General features: G+C 44.0%; 1 protein-coding gene across 3 annotated transcripts in view; it reads left to right on the top strand.

Annotated features, from left to right (window-relative positions):
* SKAP1 (src kinase associated phosphoprotein 1) overlaps positions 1–12,202 on the top strand; it is a 281,287-nt gene that overhangs the window by 242,107 nt on the left and 26,978 nt on the right. For all 3 annotated transcript variants that reach the window (XR_014014007.1, XM_081219315.1, XM_081219314.1), the window contains exon 10: positions 9,017–9,067. Coding sequence is in view for 2 of the 3 variants with exons in the window: in XM_081219315.1 (XP_081075441.1) it covers positions 9,017–9,067 (51 nt within the window). In the remaining variant the exon portion in view is untranslated. The remainder of the gene's footprint in view (positions 1–9,016; positions 9,068–12,202) is intronic.

Here is a 12,202-nt window from a genome sequence, read left to right as displayed (position 1 = left end):
ACACTGTAGGGAAGCTTCCGTGGAGCTTCTGTGACTCCCAGCACAGAAGCTCTCCCCTGCTCTGGGGGCAAGATGGATTGATCAGGGAGTGTCTTTCATCTCTGCATGTGAAGTAATTTATTACAAATGTCAACAGGTTAAAGAGTCAAGAATACTCATGTTGGTTTACATTGGTTTACTGCGAGTTTCATCAGAATTCTCCAGTTTGAACTTATTTTCTGTGTAATTGTGAGGATAATGGAAAGTCACCTCAAATGATGAAGGATATAGACTGAAGAAATATAGATAAACGCTGACAAGCCTTTTCAGTAACACAGTAAAGCCCTGATAGAGCACAGCTCACCGTTGCCTAGCTTAGATATACCACGAATCAAATTGCATCTCTTGCTAATAAGCCTCACGTGTGTCCTCTGCCCACCATTACAGCAGGTCTACTGTACATATTTCTTTTTTCACAAAGGCGTGATAACCGGCATCTCAAAAACTGTGTAGTCATCACTGCGCCCGCACAGCCACTTCCTGTGTGGGTAACAGCAGCTGTTGAACAGTGCAGAGCACAGTGGGGGTCAGACTGTGCAAAAAACGAAGCCTGAGCCTTTTAACTGTGAGCTAGTTAGACCATGGGAACGCTGAATCTTCAAGACCATTCAGAAGATCGCTCCTGGGGAAATTTGCCAGGAGTTCAGTGCTCTGCTGAGAAATTCAAGTTAAGCCTAAATTTATAGCAATTTAAACCTCAGTCCCAGATGAACATAGGAGCTAAGGTGAACAGAACATTCAGGCCCCTGAAGACAGGGCTGTTTGCTAAAAGGCATTGTCAGTGAGCAACTGGCATTTCAAGGCTTCCTAAGAAGAGGGTCCAACCCTGTCAACGCCACATTCATCTCTCCCCTTGGGGAGAAGCCATGTCATTGCTTCCTGTGACTTCACCCACCCAGCCAGCCGACAAGGAGAGCCTGCTTCTTCTCCCAGCACTTCCAGCCTCCGCTAGTCCCAACTTCCCCAGCCTTTCTGTTGTGTTTTATTATGCAAATGATATCTTGGTTGAGGTCGAGCCATTTCTTGTGTCTGAAGTTAAAAAAAAAAAATGATAATTTCCTCAGCAAGTCATCGTCGTTAATGAAGTTTTACAAAAACAGATACAACCAAAGGAAAATAAAATTTCACAGGTGATAAATTTTTCCAATTTCCCTGGCAGAATTCGATAGGATTGTTAAATTAAGAGTGAAGGTGTCTGTTAGAAAGCAACGAGCAGTGATGGGTAATTTTATAGACTGGAAAATTGAATCAAATTGCTACATTAAAACACAGCTCCTCTGAGAATCTTCCCTTTCACAGTCTGCTCCATTGCAACAGCAGGGTGCAGAAATGGATCTAATTCACAACACTCTCTAAAAGGAGATGTACTCCCCAACTCGGCCAGAGATTCCTGGTGAGCTCACATTCCACTCACTACTGTCCAGGCTGGGGGAGATATCCAGGTGACACTCCACTTGGGGCCACAGCTGTGGAAGAGTGCTCTGGGAAAACCTTACAGAACCACCCAGACCTCTGGGGAGCAAATAAGGGCTGTTTCATGCACCATGTTTACTCCTCAAAGGAGCAGGCAAGAGGGAGCTGATGCTCAGACACACAGAGCGAAGGAGAGTAAAGGGAAAGAGGCCTCAGAAAATATGATGGGATTGAGACCATCACCTTACCCCAGGGGGGGTCAATGAATGTATGATTGGCTTCTTAACAACCATCCTTCCCGCACCTTGTAAAATCCTACCCTTGACCATGGCAGCACTGCCCACGGGGCCAAAGTTCACACCAGTCTGGATACTGGAGTGGACTCCAAGGGCATGGAGACTGGTCGGCTTTCTCTAGGAAAGCCACTTACCCTGTGCTCACAAGTGTTCCTCAGAGGTGAGGAAGGCCACATCATAGGAAAACCAGGGTCTCTTTCCGCAGGTTAGGGCAACGGCAGGCAACTCGCTTATTAAGTTAACAATGGACAAGGCTGTACCCAGCCAACAGGTTCTTTCCCAAAATCTTCTATCCATCACAGTTTTTAGAGACAGCATTGAAGCTGGGATAAATTGGCATTTAATTATAATATGAATATTTCAGACACTGTCCATGCCACTCAGCTTGTTGCTGCTGACATTGCTGTTAGTTTTGCATGTGCCACACTACCCATCATGGAGGAGTTGAGAGGGAACGTGAGGGAGCCTGACACTGTCTCCCCTCTGCCACCATCTCACAAGACCACCCACCGAGCAGTGGCGTGTGAGACACAGCACGGCGCTGCAGGTAACAGTGCCGGCTCTAGGTCAGGATGGACCCGCTCTGCCACCGGCTAGCCGTGAGACCGCGAGCAAGTTACCTGCCCCGTCTCTCAGGTGTGATTTTCCCACCTGTAAAATGGGGATAACAATAGTAGCTATCATAAAGGGATGCCTGAGAAGCCTGGAACTGATGTATGTAAAGCACTTAGAGCGCTGGCATACAGGGAGCATTCAATAAATGCTGGCCATTCTCCATTGGGTGGTATTTAAATAGGAAGTGTTACCTCCTTGAAGAATTGGGAATCGGCTCATTCCCCACCTTCACCAACCAGACCTGAGACAGTCCGGTTGGACATTTTCAGCAATATGTGTGAAGCAGGTGAAACTGAAAATCCTGAGCAGATGGAAAGTGGATCATGCCTTCTGCTCAGGCCCCATTTTTACTGCAAGGACAGGTGCTGGGTGGAGGAACAGTCAACAGTAAGGTTGGATTGTGCTAACATTGCATACCCATCAATAGTCAAATGACTTGGGCCTCTAACATGTGTCTCATGATAGCAGGTAAATGTGCTTTGTAGATGATTTTGCTTCTCCTTCGTCTTTGGCATGGGGCCTATACAAGCCTCATCGTCTCTATGTGGAAGGCAGTGTAAGTGAGATCTCCTCCCTTCCAGAAAATAATTTCAATGGGCTTCCTAGCTGAAAGAAAAATGCCTGTAACACATTCCAAGTCAATACAAAAATGTTTTTTCCTAATCAAAATAATGTATGGATCATCAAATTAAATGTACAACATCACATTAATCATGGGAAATTTGCATTTGCTACGTGGCTAGCACCAGAGCACTCGAGGTTTTCAGCCAAGACCACAGTGTTAGTCCCAGATAATATGGTTTCAGGGTTGGTATCCGCTGGGATTTCTGAACATCCATGTTAAGAATATGGGGACCCTTGATGTTTAAGATCTCCTTTGCAGTAGATTCAACTGTAGGGAACTACCAACAAAGAAATACTAAAGCAATATGTGGAAAATGGGAGGCTTTTCTGAACCCTCTCTCACCCCTCCCCAAAATCATTTTACAGCCTAGCATAGGCCCAATTTCATGATTCAAAATTCCATAAAAGTACAGCTTTTATCAGGTTTCTCTTTGTCTGGGGCCTCAAGCCTGGAATCCAGCAAGGCATCTGAGACCACTGAAGAGCTGTAACTGGGGCCTCGCAGCAGCTGCGGTGGCAACAGAATCTGGCTGTGTTCTCTAGAGAGATTTCAGGAGAGCAAACAGAGAGACAAAGAGTCCTCCCTGGGTATTTCTATGCACATTCTGATGCTGCCCGCACTGCCCTGGAGCGTTATTATAGACCCAGAAACCAGATTGCTTTATAATAAAGCATATAACTGCTTTTTTTTTAATTTGAGTTGGTTGGAAACAAGCATTCTTTGGAATTATTTCCCCCCCCCATACAGCTTTCCAGACCCACAGGAAGGGGGGGGGAATGGTGATAGTAAGAGGTCTAAGAAAAGAAATAAAGCAGACACCAAAAATACAAAGTTTATGAAAAAACAATTTCCAACTTCATAGGAAAGCAACACTCCATGAGGGGAACATCAAAGAAGAGTCATCGCCATCATCAGGCCGCTTCTGAGCTTCTTGGCCTTTTCTTCCTCTCACTCCCATGCACCCTAGGCCCTAGGCACACCGTGCTTTTGGTCGGCACCAAAACTGGAATCATGCATTTTCTTCTACCTAGAATCCACACCGTCAGTCTATGAAACCCAACACATTCTGCTCAACTGTGTCTCCTCAGTGACAGCCTCCCAGAGACTCAGCTGGAATTGAGCTCTGTTTCAGCCTTCACCACAGGGATTTGTATTCAGGTCTTTCTCCTCCAATTAGTAGGTGCTCAATTATTAGTTGTGAAGTTAAATTCAGTGCATTCCAAGTGTTGCAAGTTACCACAGATTGAGTTTAATATCTAGTATATCAAGACCATACTATGGAGATAGGATGCAAATATTTTGAGGTAACAGTTGAGATAACCAGCTATGCAACAGAGAATTAAATGGGTTATTAGCATCGTGCTCATATTTGCCATGTTGTCTGAAGAGGTGCTGTAGCATCCATGGGTTTATATCTATGTGTGCTGTGGAGTGGTTTCTATTTCCATTTTTTTGCATGTTCCCTTTGCACATGTATTTCTGCTGCATCTGTCACCAGAGCATCTTGACATCTGGTTGCACACTGATACATTTGGCAATTTTAAGCTTCGGTCACTTTGCTTTATTTGGGAGAAGTGACTTCCCTCTTTCTTATCTAGTCATTTTTTGAATTTTATTCCCGGTTCAGCTGGTGTAAGAGCAGCACTTCAGAAAGGAGCCAGGTGTCTTGGGAAGCTGGCTCCTCTCCGGGCCCCCGAGGTGGAGTCAGTGTCCTACTCCTCTCAGCCTCTCATTAATGTCCCTGACATTGTGCCAAGAGTGTTGATTGAAATCAACTCTCTGGATAGTGATGCTAATTTGTGATACCCCGTGGTTCTCTTACTTGTTCGCACAGTTAACAGAATCTTCCTCAACTGTTTTCCCAGTTGAGATGAGATATTTGGGAATCAAGTAGAGCATTTGATGTAATAAGTGTTCAGTAATCTTTAGAGGTGAATTTGTTTAAAGCCTATGTAAGGTTGGGGTCTCATATGCCCTGTTAGGAGCAAGGACCATTATAATCTATTACTGTATAAAGTTGAGCTAGCACTTAAATTTTACTTCCTTCTTAAATGAAGATGTATTTTAGCAGATGTCATGCTAAAATGCCTAATAATATTCTTATAGAGAAGTTCAACAAGCTCTTTAGCCTAAAAAAAACTTTTTTTTCAAAATAATCTTTTTAAAATTAAAGCCTCAGGACTTCTCTGGTGGCGCAGTGATTAAGAATCCACTTGCCAGGGGCTTCCCTGGTGGCCTAGTGGTTGAGAATCCACCTGCCAATGCAGCCGCTCGCTGCAACTAGAGAAAGCCCATGCGCAGTAACAAAGACCCAACACAGCCATAAATAAATAAATAAATAGATAGATAGATAGATAGATAGATAGATAGATAGATAGATAGAATAGAATAGAATCCACCTGCCAATGCAGGGGACACAGGTTCGAGCCCTGGTCTGGGAAGATCCCACATGCCGCGGAGCAACTAAGCCCGTGCGCCACAACTACTGAGACTGCGCTCTAGAGCCCGCGAGCCACAACTACTGAGCCTGCATGCCACAACTACTGAAGCCTGCGCACCTAGAGCCCATGCTCCGCAACAAGAGAAGCCACCGCAATGAGAAGCCCGCGCACCACAATGAAGAGTAGCTCCCACTCGCTGCAACTAGAGAAAGCCCGCGTGCAGCAATGAAGACCCAACACAGCCATAAATAAATAAATAAATAAATAGTTAATTCATTAATTAAAAAAAATAAAGCCTCACCTTACAGATGAAAAAAAGAGAGAGAAAATTGGCTGTTTAACCCCCTTTTGTGAGCAATGAGGCTTTTTTTCTGTTGCCATATAATCAGTTTTCTTGACTTTGGAGTTTGAAAAATACCAGTTTGATTTCACTGAAGGATCCAAGGTAAATTGTATGTCTCTGTGTGTATGGTGCCCTCTGAAGCTGGGAAGGTGCTGAGAGGTGTGTCTTTCACATGCAGTTGTAGAGGGCACTCTCCTCACCAGATGATGGTCCCCATACTCGCTCTTTCAAAGGCTGCAGAGGCACAGCACCCAGCCTCTCACTTCAGCAGCTAGGCTTCTTGACTGGAGCCCACTATCAGCCACCCGGGAAGGACAACGTTAGATAGAACAGACATAGGGACTGGAGCTTCCCGGTTCACATCCATCACCATAGCACTTAGTAATGGTGGCAAATGATATATAAGATCTACGGCCGACAGTCTGCTTTCTTTCTAGGTGACTCCACAGGCGCAATGGAAATCAGAGTATCTGTTCTGGAATTGAACTGCATAAATAAAGCAGAGTTTTATTTTTTCCATTTTGGTATCATGACTGGATTAAGTGCTGTTGCCTGAAAGCATAAAGGAATCAAGTTTTAGTTTTCATTTTTATCATTGCAAATACATTTACATTCTCCTGTTTTACAAATGCAAAAGCAGGCAAGCCACTTTCAATAATTTATTTTAAAATCAATGCTAATGAGGTTATGTCTCGTCAGTGGCCGAGTTTTACAATAAAGTCTGATTTATTTAGAAAAGATCTTTGGTGTAGCTTCCCATCTAATGGTGGTGGGAAGGAGGTGGAGTAGCAGGCACGGTGACCCTCCAACTTCGGATCCAATTTGTAATTCACAGCGGAGATCTGACCCAATTTACATTGATTAGAATTGGGAGGAAGAGACATCTGCGCACAGACAGCAAAGGCAGAATAAACCCTCTCTGCAAAAGTGCCTAAGCACAGCAAATTACTGGTCTTTGTGATTAAGGTGTTTGATATCAGCAAAAGAGCTGTTCTCCATCCAAATTATTGGGTATCTCTAAAACTGAGGACGTACCAGCTCTTCTTTGAATGTTTTCAATCCTGTGAAATTGGTCCCACGTCAAAAAGGAAAAGCATCATAGCAGAGGAAGGAAGGAAGTGGGCAAGTGATAAGAAGACAATGTGGAAAGAGTGATGTTTGACATGATTTATTTCAGCGTGATCTGTTTCCCATATTTGATTTCACTCCTCCATTATCTCACATCTTTATTCCTCATGGAGAGGTGGAGGAACACTACAGGTGGTAAGTAGGAAACTGTCTGCTGCAAGGTCATACGTGGAGATAAGTAGAGTTGAGTCCTTTTCCCACAGAATCTTATAGGGCAGATATATATTTACCTATATCTACATATAGAGAGAGATAGATATCATATATCACTCTTTTTTTTTTTGGCTGCGTTGGGTCTTTGTTGTTGTGCGTGGGCTTTCTCTAGTTGCAGCGAGTGGGGGCTACTCTTCCTTGTGGTGCACAGGCTTCTCATTGCAGTGGCTTCTCTTTGTTGTGGAGCATGGGCTCTAGGGCACGAAGGCTCAGTAGTTGTGGCGCATGGGCTTAGTTGCTCCAGCGGCATGTGGGATCTTCCCGAACCAGGGTTTGAACCCGTGTTCCCTGCATTGGCAGGTGGATTCTTTTTTATTTTTATTTTTTTTGCGGTACGCGGGCCTCTCACTGCTGTGGCCTCTCCCGTTGCGGAGCACGGGCTCCGGACGCACAGATTCAGCGGCCATGACTCACGGGCCCAGCCACTTCGCGGCATGTGGGATCTTCCCGGACCGGGGCATGAACCCGTGTCCCCCGCATCGGCAGGTGGACCCTCAACCACTGCGCCACCAGGGAAGCCCGGCAGGTGGATTCTTAACCACTGTGCCACTAGGGAAGTCTCACATATTTTTAAATCTTGGTAATGTCACTTATTTCCCAAAGTATCAATCCCAACAACAATATTAATTTTAATTTTTTCAGGGGAGCTATATCATTTTGTATGTGAAATCAATTGCAATTCTTTAATGCTCTGTAGTGTTTTAATATATTTTTATGCCGTTTCTTCTTAGTTATGAGCTTAGAGTTTACTTCCCCTAGTCTGACATACCAGAACTCATGTTGCCCTATAAACCTTATATTTAAGGGGGGGGAGGGCTGTCCCATGCCATCGCCTCAAAAGTTCCATTTAATGGCATAACTGCGGGGAAGCAAGACAGATAAGTGCCCTAAGATCCACAGAGAGAAAGGAAAGTACATGTGGCCGGAAGAAACTGAGTATTCAGCCCTCAAAATGTTCCTTTTTATGCCCCATTCATTCCATGTGTGTGTGTGTGTGTGTGTGTGTGTGTGTGTGTGTGTGTGTGTGTGTGTGGAGGATGTAATGATGAAAAGGAGAAGTGTATCTCTGTGCATTTTACCCCCCATATAAAATAGCTTAATATGAATCTGGTACTCATGCTTTCTTGATAAGGACCCAATTCCCATGTTATCAGATAGTACGAAGTCTGGGATGAAACAGGTTAATGAGGGTAAGAAACTTAGGCCAATCATGTTGTGACTTTGACCATATACACACTTGGATGGAGTTAGAAAATAGCATTGACTTAGAATTCATTGTGTACCTGCCATTCATCCCAACTGCCCTCAGGAGCTTCCACTCTCATGAGTGAAGCAGGCTGAATAACAAACAAGAGTGAAAAGATAACTACAAGCCCCAACTACTAAGAACATAAAATTGTGTACATGACCAGCTTCTGTGACAGCTGAACAAAGCTTGATACATTAAGGACTAATTAATCACAGAGGGTTTAAACATGTGCTTAGCTTCACACACACAAGTTCTGGATGCTTACGTGGAGATAATACATTTTGAAGAGAATGCTAGAACAGGAGGAGAAATAGGGTTTGAGGAAAAGGATTAGGATCCTAGTAATAGGCGCCTAGATAATCCAGTGGATCTGAAGCTCCATAGGGCGGGGACCCGGCCAGTCTTGTCCATCACTGCATCTCCAGTTCCTAGTGCAGTGTCTTGCATACAGTTGGCACTTAAAAATGTTTGTGAATGAATGAACAGAGATGGAAATAAGAGAAGGCCAGTTGAAGGTGAGAGATGATTTTTTTTAAATGGTAATTATTGCCTTAAAAAAGAGAGTGTGATGAGCTCAGAGAAAGAAGACCCGTCAGTACAAATAACAGACTACTGACCGCTAATTGCTAATGCTGATCATGTTTATGCCCACAGATGAAGAGCATGACCTAGAAGAGGATGAGAGTGGCACTCAACAAAAAGGAGGTATGAGAGCTTCAAAAATGTACAGGTGCTGGTTAGGACTTTCGGGCTTCCCACTGGAGAAAGCACCTTTCTCTGACTACAAACATCACCAGACTCGCTAATTAAGAGGGTAACTGGTGTGTCGACCTCAACAGTCCCGAATAAGATGACTGGACAAGGAAATATGTTAACTTTAAAAGCAGCCACCCATTCACTTTAATTAATGTTCCCAGAACTGCTAAGATTTATCCTAGAGAGGGTGGGAAGCCAAACCAGATATTTATTTTTTTCCTATCAGTATTTCTTAAATCAGTACAGTGAAAATAGAATTGTCTCATCTCTAAGAGATCAGAGGATTGAGAATGGAAGGAATAGAAAAGTCTCCTATCTGAGAGGCCCGGAGATTGCGAGTTCAGAGGGGAATGGAAATGTGTCAGATCTGAAAAGTGAACTTGGGGTGAAGGATAGAATTGCTTGGTTATGTCGACTTCTGATGGCCTGGGTTGATTCCAGGCACATTTGGAAATGAATATGTAACAGCTTTGTTGGTACAAAATTGTTTCTTATTCATCCCAGACTGTTAACCATGTTTCAGTCTGTTAGTGAGCCCATCCTTTCTAAGGTCAGATGCCCCTCTAAAGCCTCCTTAAGTGGACCAAGGACCTAGTCTGTCATTGTCTGTAAAGGAATATGTGTTGCAAAGGCCACCTCAAGGACATTGATTCCATCAGCAGAGCCTGAAAGTGCCTGATTTAGATACTGGCTGACGTTTTCTTAGAAATTCTGTGGAAGTTTTAAGCTTAGGGGTTCTTTCCCTCTCCCTGTCCTGCTCCCCCTCTGTTTCTCCAGCCTCCCCTTTTCCCATTCTCCTCTCTCTTCCTTTCCTCGTGCCTTTTCTTCTCTTCCTAATCCATTCAGCAAAGCCCCTTTCCTCGGTTCATTCTCCATGGGAAGAGAATACGTAACAGGTTTAGTGAAGGACCCAACTTCATCAACACCCAGCTTCTCATGAGGAGGGAAAAGACAGCCAAGAGGTAGCATCAGAATTCATGTGCCAAAGCCAAAGAGAGGACGGAGGCAAGTAAAACAGGGATGTGAGCGTGGTTTCCAGTAAGGACCTCGTGACAGTCAACACGTGTGATTAAGGCCATTCTGAATCTTCGTTTTTACCATTCTACGTGCCGTACAGAAGTCCAACAAAAAACCTGTTTCCTGACCGAGCCATGTCCCACGTATGTCTCTCCTCAACCAACTTCCCTTGCTAGTGCAGGAAAGAAGCACTTCATGTGGACGGCTTGGGTGGAGTAACTAGAAGCTTCCTATGGCCAACTTTAAACTCCCTTGGGAAGCAGCAGTCTTCTGGCAAAAGCCTAAAATTCAGTTTCAGACGTCTCTCTCATACCTTTTCTTCCTTCCACCCCTCTTTCTAAGGTTCAATCTGAAGAGTGAGGAGAGATTTATTTCTTAACTGTTCCAGCAGCTATAATTGAAGTACATTTAAAAAAAAAAAAAACCCTTTGTTCCTCATGCTTCCTGCCTCCAAAATAGGTGTTGTTAAAGTGTAGTGAGCTCTAAATATGTTTCTATGGTTTATACCTGCCACCAGTTATAACGATTGGTGACTTAGTGATTAAAAAAACAGAGGAGGACTTTTCCCTCTCTCTGCAGAATCTGAGGCAGGAATTTATATTATCTGTGTTTACTTATTTATTTATTGAATTTATATGGTGCCTTTTCTACAAAGGAGCTATAGAAACTGCAACAAATATGTAACATCCAAATGTCATCACTTAGCTTTAAAACAATAAAATGCAGAGGTTCGAGGGATGGGTAGGCATATAAAAGGCCGGGAGCTCCAGGACAACGTGAATTCTTCTGTAACAGGCAAGCTACACAGGTTTGGTTCACTTGGGCAAGTCAGGGGTCACATGCCCTTTGAGAGGGAAAAATATTTTCTCCTAAAAGATACCATGGCTAGCAGGGTCACCTTTAAAATCCACATACTTTTCTTCACTATTCCAGGGATCCTTTTCCTGGAATGCTATGCTTTTCACTGATGGAACTGCTTACTTTTTTTTTTTTTTTTTTTTTTTTGCGGTACGCGGGCCTCTCACCGTTGGGGCCTCTCCCATTGCGGAGCACAGGCTCTGGACGCGCAGGCCCAGCAGCCATGGCTCACGGGCCCAGCCGTTCCGCGGCATGTGGGATCTTCCCGGACCGGGGCACGAACCCGTGTCCCCTGCATCGGCAGGCGGACTCTCAACCACTGCGCCACCAGGGAAGCCCGACTGCTTACATTTTTAAAACCCAACTAAGAGCTTATCAGAAGAGGGGAAAAAGGAATTCAGTTTATCCTGATTGGGTGTTAATGACCCTGTAAGATGTAATTTCTTTTATTTTGTTCTGTTACCTAGAAAATCTATCCCAGCCTTGTAGTATTGATTATTCAATCTATAAAGAGCTCGGTTTACAGCTTGACTGTTAGTAACAGGGTTATTCTAATGAGTGACTCTTCAACACCTCAGATTTTCACTAAAGTCCAACCCATCAGCCTAACAGTCTAACACTAAGTGTCTTTGGTGATGACAGCTTATCTCCCTTCCCTATCATGAGAAGACATGTCCAGGTAACCAAAAATAAAACTCATTCTGTGCTGTCTGTATGAAAACAACTGGCCGTTTGCTTGGGTATGCCATGAAAAACAAAAAGCAGAGCTGGAGGCACAAATCATCCTTAGATACGTCAAACCTCTGACCAAGGAGGATCTTGAAACAGGTTGCTTTTGCTCTGAAGTTGTAGGCAAACTCAGCCAAGGGGGATCCCATGTTCACTCATTTCTGCAGGGCAGAAAAATGGTTGCTGATGAGCATTCCATTTCTGAGGCACTTTTTCCACTTTAGTGGCAGCCAATGGAGTGAACTATTACACAAAAGAAACAGAGGGGAGCCACAGAGGTATTTGCATCTCTTACTTTTTGAAACCTATTTCCCAAGACAAATGTGAGTGGATCGTCACCCAGCTATAACTTTGGCCCAATAAAAGGAACACAGGAGATGAAAATTAGGATCTGTGAGTGTTCCCCACTTCAAGATCATACTTATAACATTAAGGACCATAGTAATTTTGGGGCTTCCCTGGTGGCGCAGTGGTTGAGAG

The sequence above is a fragment of the Mesoplodon bidens genome (assembly GCF_964165515.1).
Source record: "Mesoplodon bidens genome assembly, chromosome: 19".
Taxonomy (NCBI): Eukaryota; Metazoa; Chordata; class Mammalia; order Artiodactyla; family Ziphiidae; genus Mesoplodon; species Mesoplodon bidens.
The sequence above is the reverse complement of the archived record's forward strand: the minus strand, read 5'-3'. Positions and strand labels throughout refer to the sequence as shown.